The 12815-nt window shown below is 34.0% G+C and overlaps 1 protein-coding gene across 1 annotated transcript in view; it reads left to right on the plus strand.

The window, feature by feature from the left end:
- LOC102801080 (E3 ubiquitin-protein ligase UBR2-like) overlaps positions 1 to 8477 on the plus strand; it is a 63854-nt gene extending 55377 nt beyond the window's left edge. Inside the window, exons 38-49 of the mRNA XM_085495480.1 lie at positions 219 to 279; positions 563 to 706; positions 919 to 1015; positions 1430 to 1500; positions 1645 to 1801; positions 2133 to 2211; positions 2849 to 2982; positions 4001 to 4169; positions 4336 to 4419; positions 6372 to 6533; positions 6817 to 6915; positions 7312 to 8477. Coding sequence (XP_085351606.1) covers positions 219 to 279; positions 563 to 706; positions 919 to 1015; positions 1430 to 1500; positions 1645 to 1801; positions 2133 to 2211; positions 2849 to 2982; positions 4001 to 4169; positions 4336 to 4419; positions 6372 to 6533; positions 6817 to 6915; positions 7312 to 7453 — 1399 coding nt within the window. The 3' untranslated portion in view covers positions 7454 to 8477. The remainder of the gene's footprint in view (positions 1 to 218; positions 280 to 562; positions 707 to 918; positions 1016 to 1429; positions 1501 to 1644; positions 1802 to 2132; positions 2212 to 2848; positions 2983 to 4000; positions 4170 to 4335; positions 4420 to 6371; positions 6534 to 6816; positions 6916 to 7311) is intronic.
- The last annotated feature ends 4338 nt before the right edge of the window (positions 8478 to 12815 follow it).

Raw genomic sequence — 12815 nt, forward strand, 5'->3', positions numbered from 1 at the left:
TTTATTTGCATATCCACCTAGAAGCCAAAACTTAGACCCCCCACTCAGAGTATAGGACACAATTATGTGTAACATTGTCGGTATATATATACCTTTTTATTCATGCACAACTTGATACTGTTTTATATGTAACACATTTCTTTGTTGTATTTATGTTATTTAGGAAGATCCATCCTACAAGGCAGACAAATACTAATGTAATATATTTGTGTTTACAGATCACAGTTTTCTGACAGTGTCAAAGAAATGATTAAAATGTTTACTAGATCATCATTCATGGTGAGTTGTGCATTTCATCAGCTCCAGTGAATTCTATTTGTATTCTTCATATTTTGATAAATATATGAGTTTAGATGCTAAGGAATAATTTTAATGAACCATGGAAGTCTATTCAATTTTTCAGTAAATAATGATCTCATATTTTCATGTCTTGATCAGAACTCACGACTGTAAAAAGCTTTTTTGACAAGCATTTGTAATTGTGTTTGCTTTCCTGACTATCCAGTGGTTTATGTAGGGTGAAAACAAGTTTTTTATAATTGATGTGTGTTTCTCAATGTAGGTTGGTCTCAATTCCATGCCTAATGATGAAGATGAAAGAGTAGCGATATTAGCATGGTGTACATGTGCATATACCATACATACAACAGAGAATCTACTTCGAGATGAGGCTAAGCCATTATTTGGTGCACTATCCTCAAGACAGGTATATTAATTATCAATAATATGAGCTATCTATTGCTTCAGATTTATACAAATGTTGATAACCATCACTAAATTTGAATGGATCTTGGTTTATCTGTCAAAGCTGTTTATGAATTTTTTTCATTGCCTATATTTTTTTCTCTGATGTGCACAGTGAATATTCAAGTAATGCCATATTTACATTAGAATATGTTTTGTGTGTTTTTCTTGCAGAGTGATTGTCTAAATGCATTGGTAAGATTTGCTGCAGTTTGTGGTCATGTGACAAACACAACAGCTGGCCAGAAACATGCTTTGCGACTGTTATCAAGTAAGTTATCAAATTTGCCAAGACAAGGTTTCTTCTCTAAAATTGCACAAGTGTGAAACTTGTGTTCAATTTTAGTGATCTTTGTAGTTCGCCACATAAAATCATGTTATATCTATGTATCCACCATACCCTCATCTGATCGATAATTACTGATGAAACAAATATATCCTAAATGTGTATGTAAAGCAACCTGATAAAAGTATGTAAAACTATTTAGTTTACAGTCTGTGCATTCTCCTATCAAATTTAATAGTGAGTTTCATTCTAATTTACACCGTTTCTGTATTCAGTCTCTGTTGATTGAAAACTCTCATTACATGTTCGTCTACGCAGCAAGTTACAACTGAAATTCTGTGAGAATTTTCTATGTATCTATTATTGTGTTCCGTCACTTGATTGACTTGTGTCTTATAGCTATTACTGCCATAGAGGACGCTGTAGAAACCTTACCCTGTATCCTGGATATTGACATGTTTACTTTATTGGTAAGTGTTGTGGGTACATTCCCAATATTTACAGACCAGTTAATGAATATTACTTCTCAACCAAGTGAAAGTGCAAAATTCATTATCCCGTTATTAGTTCCAGTGTTGTAGTTTATTTTGTAATCCATAATTTATCTTTACTAGGTGAATACATGTTTATCAATACCGTTACTACAACACTCTGACAGTGGCATCAATACCCAACTATCTGGTGAATCTATAAACCATCAACATGTTTTACAAATAACAATGACAGCTCATATTATGCAGATATTACTCACACCCTGGTCTGCATCATCGGGTATGTATTCAATCAACTTGGAATCTATGTATATCACTAACTGCCATTTCTTGTCCAGACATCGTTTTTATGAATTAATTTTGATCCAACTTGGTTCATGCATAGACATTATGCGTCTTTGATGCACGTCATTTTTTATTCAGATTGGATTCAAAATGACTGACTGACAAACTTTTTATTTTAATGAATTGCAATTCCAGATCCGTATCTCTGACAAGCCTCGGTCGATTGATCAAATGAATGCTTTTGTTTTTATGAAATTTCAGAATTCTCATTTCCATTGATGAGCTGAACAAATAATAATTTGTTGTGATTTTTACGATTATTGCAGATTGTGAAATGGAACAGGATGGTAATGTGGAAGCACAGCAGCTGTTGGAAATATACAAGCAAGTGCACATGTTAGTTGGGTGAGTACAACACAAAACTATAAATTACTAAAATGTTATCATAATAGTAAATAGTATAATATTTTGTATTCCTATAATCATTTATTAACTTCTAGCACACTTTGTTGTATAATGTGTGGCCAAGAAAATTGTTAACTTCTCGTGCTTTATTGATTAATGTTCTGCTCTTGTTGCTATCATGTTTATAGTAATGTAGCAGTGTTTAATTAAAAAAAGCCTTCTAGTTATTGTGTAGATATATACTTCTTTTCTTTTCAGCGTATACACAATATGTGTACTGTAAAATACTTTTATGGAATTAATTTTCGCTGAAAAGTCTGTTTGGGTGTTTTGTAATGGAATTTATTTTCACTGATTTTTGAAAAGTTTAATGTCAAATATAGAAAAAAAGGTATATTAGCTGGATTTTATTTTCACTAAATCATTCCTTCAGTAAAAATAAAGTATTCTACAGTAGTTGTAGATATATCTTTCGTAGTTTCAATCTACTAAAAGCAAAACTGAAAATAGACAAACCATAGTTATTGTAACATCATGCATCAAAACAACTTTGCCACAGTTAGTAAATTTATAAATAAAGACAAATTTAGTTTTCATCTTGATTTTGTATATATATATATATATTTTGTTTTTGTAGCGTGACCCCTGAAATGGTTCCATCACCATGGCAATTGTGGTGTCATCTAAGGAAATCATGTCTTCCGTTCTTACGTTGTGCAGCATTGTTTTTTCACTTCTTAACTGGTGTGGCTAGTCCTGCAGAACTTCAAAGTACGTAGTTTGACATATCTCATGGGTGTATTTATGTTATCTGTAATTTTTACTCTCCTGATAAGGTTGAAATGGTTTAGCAGCAGGGGACTAAAACAAGGAGTAAACTACTTTCAGTTGTTGTTTTGCAGCTTTTCTATCAAGTACATCTTTTATATTTTACACTTTGTTTTCTGATAGTATTGCCTTTGAGTGCAGTCAGTTTAACAATTGGGGATTAAAAGATATTAACGTAGTTAAGAACGGTTTCTAGAGCTCATTTGGGATTTCTCTTCCCTTTTATCTCAGTCACAATCTATTCACATCAAATGCAGTTACAATAAATTTGATGCATTTTTTTGTTTTTTACACCATGTGGATTAGCATAAAATCTTGGCCAAGTTAGAATACATCTATAGTTAATTAGAGATAAGGGCGTCTAAATTCAAGTGTTGTATACTGTAAAACACTTTATTTTTGCCTTAATTAATTTTCACTGAAAAGGTTTTTTGGGTATTTTGTATGGAATTTATTTTCACTGATGAGTTGAATGTAAAATATAGGGAAAAGGTATATTCACTGGATCATCCCTTCAACGAAAATAGTGAAAATAAAGTATTTGACAGTATCAGACAATTTATTATTCAGAAATATAATGTGTTTAAACTTCCGATTGTCTGAATTATCAGCTCCAGGAATTTGAATATTTAAAGTTTGACTGTATAAATACATTGATTTAAAATGCTGATTAACATGAATTTTAATTCATTAATTTGTATCTCTTAATTAATAAACAAACACGTTATGCTTAAGAGTCAAGGTCCATTTTTTTGATCAGCATCAGGACATGTGGCCAATGAATGGGATATTACAATGTATATCCATTTGGCTCAAAATTAAAGAAATTAACTTAGAATGCTTGGAGAAAGTATTGCATAGCACTAAGCTTTGGAGTGTTAACTGTGTAGATATCCACAGTGAGGGTATGTTGTCAAAACGTGGACCGAATAGCAGTTGTATATATTTTTTCTTTTACTAGATGTTGGTTTGAATGAGTTTGAGTCGCTATGTAAATATCTGTCAATGCCATCCAATCTTACATTGTTATTTGATAACGAGAACTCGCTCCAAATGAAATGTATACTTGAAAGATGGTGTAAACATCCTGATATCAAAACAAAACTGTGTGCTTCATCTACACTAGTCAGGTATGGTAGTATTTTGACTATTAAATACTGTATATCTTAGAAATTATTTACAATTTTAATTCAGTTGTCTCTGTGTATCATTAATGTTGGTAGAAACAATTACTAGCAGAGTTCTTGGTGATATTTACATTGAAATTGTAACTTGTTTATGTGGTGGTTCTTACAGGCATCCATTAGAAGTTAATCAATTAATTCAATTACCGCAGGATTACAGTGAGCTTATAAACTCTCCTGGAATATCATTATTTGTGTAAGTATCCACTACCTAGCGCATGTGTACAGTTACTCTATATCATTATTTGTGTAAGTATCCACTACCTAGCGCATGTGTACAGTTACTCTATATCATTATTTGTGTAAGTATCCACTACCTCGCGCATGTGTACAGTTACTCTATATCATTATTTGTGTAAGTATCCACTACCTAGCGCATGTGTACAGTTACTCTATATCATTATTTGTGTAAGTATCCACTACCTAGCGCATGTGTACAGTTACTCTATATCATTATTTGTGTAAGTATCCACTACCTAGCGCATGTGTACAGTTACTCTATATCATTATTTGTGTAAGTATCCACTACCTAGCGCATGTGTACAGTTACTCTATATCATTATTTGTGTAAGTATCCACTACCTAGCGCATGTGTACAGTTACTCTATATCATTATTTGTGTAAGTATCCACTACCTAGCGCATGTGTACAGTTACTCTATATCATAGTTGCTGTTGTTCGTTTATTATCTACTATATAATATTTATTGGTCTGAGCAGCATTTATTTATTTACTACTTTTTCCATTGCACCTTGTAGGTTTTGGAGTACTGTAAAATACTTTATTAGTCCCCGTTCGAATGCGCGTGCGTGAGTGCGTGCGTCTGGACCTGTATCTTAGAAATACCTGGACCAATCACAATAAACTTCACACATACATCATACATGACATTATACATATGCACATCAATTTGTTTCATTATCTGATTCAAGATGGCGGAATGGCAGCCATGTTTGTACTGAAAAATCATCAAAATTAAGCATTTCTCGGCTTTTTAAAGATGGATTTTGTTCAAACTTGGTATATACGTCGGACATTATAGGAACTTGATGCACATCATTTTGTTTTTCAGATTAGATTCAAAATGGCCAACTGGCGGTTATTTTTTTTAATAAATGTGGTTCTATTGCCATAAATCTCACTTGCTTTGACTGATTATATTCAAATTTTATTATTCATTATACATCATGTCATATATATACAGATGTATTGGTTTGACGATCTTATTAAAAATGGTCAAATGGTGGCTATTTTTGTGCTAAAAAATCATCAAATATCAAGCATTTCTGGCATTTATGGATGGATTTTGTTCAAACTTAGTACATACATTAGGCATTACGAGTTCCTGATGCATGTAATTTTATTTTTCAGATCGAATTCAAAATGGCTGACTTGTGGCCATTTTGTTTTAATGAATGGGCTTCTAGAGCCATATCTCTGACATGCTTTGACTGATTATCTTCAAATTTTATATATTCATTATACATGTACATCAAAATGGCTGATTATGTTTTAATTAATGCTGTTCCAGAGCAATATCTCTCAATGGGGACAGGTACTCGTTTGACGATCAGATACATTTTGATGTTAAACAATCATTATAATCATATTCCTGACATGGTTATAATCCAGCTATATTACTATAAACAAAACTATATATCTTAAATTAGATAACTAACAGGGACTGTGCCATGCATGTTTTGTTTTAGCTGGAATTAATTTTTGTATGATTTTTGATGAGTTGAATGTGAAATATAGGAAATAAAGTATATTCGCTGGAATCTATTTTCACTGAACCATCTCTTCATCGAAAATAGCGAAAATAATTCTTCAGTAATTGTGATTCTAATGCAGGAACATGTAATTTTCTTACTCTAATCTGAAATGAGTATATGACATATGAAATATGCAAGTGTTTGAAGTCTGTACATTTTATTTACCTTATTATATTTATTATTATAATGAGTCAGTAATTATAACATTATGATAATGTATTGATAACGATTGATGTGAAAGAGTACTGTTCATCATATTGAAAATATATTGGTCCTTATTTGTATTTTATAATAAGCTTGTATGCAAATAACCTAGTTGTTGGCACAGAATAATAGCATACCGTAGCTTATACAATTTTGTTTTTGATTATAGATGTCCTAGAGGTGACAGTCGGGCACCAGCACTATGTTTGTTATGCGGCTCTATACTGTGTTCTCAGATCTACTGCTGTCAGAATGAAGTGGATGGTGAAATCCTTGGGGCCTGTATGACACACACATTTACATGTGCTGCTGGCATTGGTATCTTTCTAAGGTAGGATAATAGTTTTATTATTGTGTGTAGTCAGTTATACATGTTGATGACTTGCATATGTTACCTTTATTTACTTTTTATACAGTATTTAACACATATGATAGCGATGCTATGCTATGCTATGGCAGCCTTGACAAACCGCAAGGTACATATAGTACGCATATGGTCTTGGTTATAATACAATTGTTTATTCTCATAGTGATCACTGTATCAAGATTTATTATTATATTTTAATATCTTTTTGACCATTTATGTATTAATTTATAACTGATTTGCTTTACAGAGTACGCGAATGTCAGATTATGATTCTATCTAAGAATAAAGGCTGTTTTTTCACTCCTCCGTATCTAGATGATTACGGTGAAACTGATCAGGGACTCAAGTAAGGTTTCAGTTTATTTCATAGTTGTAATTCTTCAGTTAAGTTGAGCAAATTAGTTCTACAGTCACTAGAATTTTAAACTAATCATTCAATCCGACCTATAATCGAGACTGGCGAAATACTTTTCATTGATTTCCTGGTATGTCCAATGAAAAGTTACCCTTCAATAAATGATTGACGTCATTGTTGATCAGACAAAAACAATTTCCATGTTTTACACATTAAATACTTTGCGTAAATATCCCAATTCTTCAAACACCTTGAAAAGCATTGATTTTTGCTACCTTTACTGTACTATGCAGATTCTAACAATAAAGGTATTGTATTTTACTTATGGGTGCAATGAATGTATTTGTTATGCAATCATTTTCAAACTAAGTTATATTTTGTTTTCAGGAGAGGCAATCCACTTCATTTATGCAAAGAGAGGTATCGTAAATTACAGAAGCTATGGCTGTTGCATGGGTTGCCTGAAGAGATAGCTCATCAGTTAGAGTCAAATAAGAAACTGTTTGACATAGACTGGCCCAATTTGTAAGTCAGTCTTTTTTTAATGAAATGCCTTAGAATTGAAAATTAATCTACTCAAATATAACTTGGCCCGGTGTGCTTGCCACTTATATTTAAATTTCATTAGTAATTTGCGAATATATTAATTTCTTATAAGGACAGAATTTGATGAAGCACTCTCTTTACATCTTTGTTATAAACAAGAAAAAGAGAGTATTGTTAAATTGACAGGCTGTTAACACTTACACCACACACTGTTAGTTAATTGTAGCGTGCTGTGAAATTCCTTTCATTGATAAATGCACATTGTTTGTATAATTACATATCAGTCGGCAGTTTTCTTTTCCTTAACTAATACACACAGTAGAATTAAGACAAGGTTTACATCTAAGCAATCAAATTCACTGTTACATATTCCCGTGCAGGTGAACTTCAATTCTCAGGCATTGCGGGTGGAAAGATTTTATCAGTTGTCATTGTTGGTTTCAGATAGATGTTCTCGCAGGGTTTTACTTCTTAATTTATTTTTATTTGATGTACATTTTTTATTCCCAAGATTGTATTTTTGTCAATGTATGGTTTGATCATTTTAAGATATTAGGGCATTTAAATGATTGAGGAATGTTAAGCCCAGTAGTGCTAAGAAACAAAATGTCAGTTCAATAAGGAGGTTTGGTTGGAGTTCAAAATTATTTGTTTCTTGTTTTTTTTCAATACTTGTACAAGATTCACGCCTGTATTTTCATGAAACAAGGCAAAATGCTTGATTTTACTTTTGTTTCTATGGTGATAGATTCCTTCTTATCTAGAAATGTTTTACTCAGTGACATAGGCTGAAAAATTCATATATTGTTTTTGACATGAATTTTAATTTTCAGCTAAATTCTAGTGAGTTTCTAATGCTGACTATAATTCAGCCAAAACTCTGACAATGCATACATGTACATGTACTTCATCTTTATTTCATCTTTGGTTATTTAAAGAAGCAGTGCTTGCCAATCTTTTCATTTATTCAACACTGAAATATAAGATATCTTCAAAAATTTCTAAAATTTTATATAGTCTGTGTTGTAATCCCTTTGTGAGAATTTACTGTTTCATTTATGCACTGTGTTTCACATGGGTTCCATATGACTGTCAGTTATGCACTGTGCGTCACATGGGTTCCATATAACTGTCAGTTATGCACTGTGTTTCACATGGGTTCCATATGACTGTCAGTCAGGCAGTGTGTTTCACATGGGTTCCATATGACTGTCAGTCAGGCACTGTGTTTCACATGGGTTCCATATGACTGTCAGTTATGCACTGTGTTTCACATGGGTTCCATATGACTGTCAGTTATGCACTGTGTTTCACATGGGTTCCATATGACTGTCAGTCAGGCAGTGTGTTTCACATGGGTTCCATATGACTGTCAGTCAAACACTGTGTTTCACATGGGTTCCATATGACTGTCAGTTATGCACTGTGTTTCACCTGGGTTCCATATGACTGCCATTTATGCACTGTGTTTCACATGGGTTCCATATGAGTGTCAGTTATGCACTATGTATAATATGGGTTCCATATGACTGCCAGTTATGCACTATGTATAACATGGGTTCCATATGACTGCCAGTTATGCACTGTGTTTCACATGGGTTCCATATGACTGCCAGTTATGCACTGTGTTTCACATGGGTTCCATATGACTGTCAGTTATGCACTATGTATAATATGGGTTCCATATGACTGCCAGTTATGCACTGTGTTTCACATGGGTTCCATATGACTGCCAGTTATGCACTGTGTTTCACATGGGTTCCATATGACTGTCAGTTATGCACTGTGTTTCACATGGGTTCCATATGACTCAGTTAATCACTATATTTCACATGGGTTCCATATGACTGTCAGTTATGCACTGTGTTTCACATGGGCTCCATATGACTGTCAGTTATGCACTGTGTTTCACATGGGTTCCATATGACTCAGTTAATCACCATATTTCACATGGGTTCCATATGACTGTCAATTATGCAATGTGTTTCACATGGGTTCCATATGACTGTCAGTTATGCACTGTGTTTCACATGGGTTCCATATGACTCAGTTATGCACTATGTATAATATGGGTTCCATATGACTGCCAGTTATGCACTATGTATAACATGGGTTCCATATGACTGCCAGTTATGCACTGTGTTTCACATGGGTTCCATATGACTGCCAGTTATGCACTGTGTTTCACGTGGGTTCCATATGACCGCCAGTTATGCACTGTGTTTCACATGGGTTCCATATGACTGCCAGTTATGCACTGTTTCACATGGGTTCCATATGACTGCCAGTTATGCACTGTTTCACATGGGTTCCATATGACTCAGTTAATCACCATATTTCACATGGGTTCCATATGACTGCCAGTTATGCACTATGTATAACATGGGTTCCATATGACTGCCAGTTATGCACTGTGTTTCACATGGGTTCCATATGACTGCCAGTTATGCACTGTGTTTCACATGGGTTCCATATGACCGCCAGTTATGCACTGTGTTTCACATGGGTTCCATATGACTGCCAGTTATGCACTGTTTCACATGGGTTCCATATGACTGCCAGTTATGCACTGTTTCACATGGGTTCCATATGACTGTCAGTTGTGCAATGTGTTTCACATGGGTTCCATATGACTGCCAGTTATGCACTGTTTCACATGGGTTCCATATGACTGCCAGTTATGCACTGTTTCACATGGGTTCCATATGACTGCCAGTTATGCACTGTTTCACATGGGTTCCATATTACTCAGTTAATCACCATATTTCACATGGGTTCCATATGACTGCCAGTTATGCACTATGTATAACATGGGTTCCATATGACTGCCAGTTATGCACTGTGTTTCACATGGGTTCCATATGACTGCCAGTTATACACTGTGTTTCACATGGGTTCCATATGACCACCAGTTATGCACTGTGTTTCACATGGGTTCCATATGACTACCAGTTATGCACTTTTTCACATGGGTTCCATATGACTGCCAGTTATGCACTGTTTCACATGGGTTCCATATGACTGTCAGTTGTGCAATGTGTATAATATGGGTTCCATATGACTGCCAGTTATGCACTATGTATAACATGGGTTCCATATGACTGCCAGTTATGCACTGTTTCACATGGGTTCCATATGACTGCCAGTTATACACTGTGTTTCACATGGGTTCCATATGACCGCCAGTTATGCACTGTGTTTCACATGGGTTCCATATGACTACCAGTTATGCACTGTGTTTCACATAGGTTCCATATGGCTGCCAGTTATGCACTGTGTTTCACATGGGTTCCATATGACTGTATCAGTCAGTTATGCACTGCCTGTGTTTCACATGTGTTCTATATGACTGTGGTAATCAGACATGCACCATGTGTGTTTCACAAGTTTTAGATTGATACCTTCATGGGTGAAATACTTTATATTTGCATCAAATTTGAGTTAGCACAGTGGGATAATAACTGCCTTCTATAATCATAATAGTTAACCTCTCTGCAGGTGTGAATACAAAAAGTAATAAGAGGGCCTTGCTAAATTCTAGTATGAATGTGTATTTTAATCATAACTTAAGGTGAGGTTGATAAATTCATATAGTTCATATATAGGGCATTCAGGGCTGTATAAAAGTGTATTTTTAGTTCTGTGTATGTGGCATGTACATAATATTGTTTTGTCATATCATATTGTTCTACTCATTGTCATGTATTTGTATTCTAGCTGACGATATCAACTACTGTAAACTATGAATGAATTGGTTTGTCTAATAATTTACTCTAATATATAGTCATTCATTTTTTTATTTTTAAAAAGAGAAAAAACAAACTAACATTGTGGCCATGGAAACATGATAGTATTTATGTGTATACACATTTCACGGTCTAGTAAGTTATAGCATTGTATATTGACTAGCCAGGACTGTACAAATGTATAGCCCAGTCTTCGCTATATGATATGTACTGTGCTACCTTATCTCTTACAATGATAATCTATAGTGGAATTACTTCTACTTATGTGTGTAAGCATGCATATCCTTAACTCCCTGTCATATCATCTCCCGTTTTGCTTCTCATTCTGGATCACCAGTTGAACTTAAACTGTGTTTGCTTGTAGCCTCCAGGATATTGCTTATCACTTGTGTATGAGCAGAATGTTGTAAATATCATATGAAACTTTCATTCATGAAAGGATTGTTATTTTATTCGTAGCTTTAGACACCAGGTGATTGGGAATACTTATACAGTGTTCACATGTGTAACCCACCGTTTAAAGAAACACGTTTGAACAGAGTACCGTTATAAGCACAACTTCTTGTAGATCTCATTGTTTATTTTATTCCATATTTTCAATACAAGGCCAGCAAATTAATTTTCAGTGAGTGACAGATATAATCAAATTAATATTGACATTTGTTGTTTTAAAAAAAGTCTAATGTTTCTGATATACCACATTCACTATGTGTTGAAAACAATCCCCTAGATAAGTATACTGACAACCACATTAATTTTTGCAAATTTTCACGTGAATTTTGCAGCAGTGACAATTTTACGAATGCATAATATTTTGTCCATCTTGTATATGAAAAAATAATGCAGTTCAGAATGACTCAAGGTGGTTTCGTAAAAATATCTGATCAATTCTTTTCCATTGACTAGAAGTGAATCAACATTTACCCAACCCCCCTCCTATTGACCCCTATGGTATCTAAGCAAGCAGGGTCTTGCTACTCAAAACTCGTGGCTCCTGTCACAATATATTATGGGATTGTTCAACTGCCTCATTTTATAACATATATAACATGTAGTCCAATACTTTAACCTCTGACCTGATGATATTGATATCTCTGCATCACTTCATTTGTGTTTTTCTTTGAATAAACATCTTTAAGTTGTACAATATTTTTTTTGTGTGTAGTTCTTTTCAGTTTAAAATAATTATTAGTAAATCTATATGTTGCTAGATGACTGGTTTGTCGTTATAACAGATTATGATTGAGGCGGCAGAAGCAAACTAGCTGGTAATGCAGGGTGGTTAAGGACGCCCTCTGGCGATACAGTTGAATCAGTATTACTAGTGGATGCTAACAATGGGACTGTGAATGGTTGCTCTGCTATTGTGTCGTGTTTTGGAACTGAGTGACCGAGACAAACCATCAGATGGTTTATTTATGTTAGCACTGTATTTATGTTGTAATCCGAACCATTTAATCTCAGCGTTTCCCAGGATATAATATGGTTATACTACTACGGTGCCATCTATAATTAATCGTATGCACAGTGCCATGATGGAAAACGTCACAGTAATATTTTGTTGAAAAATGATTTTATTATCACAGTTGAGAGATGGTA

This window comes from Saccoglossus kowalevskii, chromosome 2, assembly GCF_978046115.1.
Source record: "Saccoglossus kowalevskii chromosome 2, keSacKowa6.1, whole genome shotgun sequence".
NCBI lineage: Eukaryota > Metazoa > Hemichordata > Enteropneusta > Harrimaniidae > Saccoglossus > Saccoglossus kowalevskii.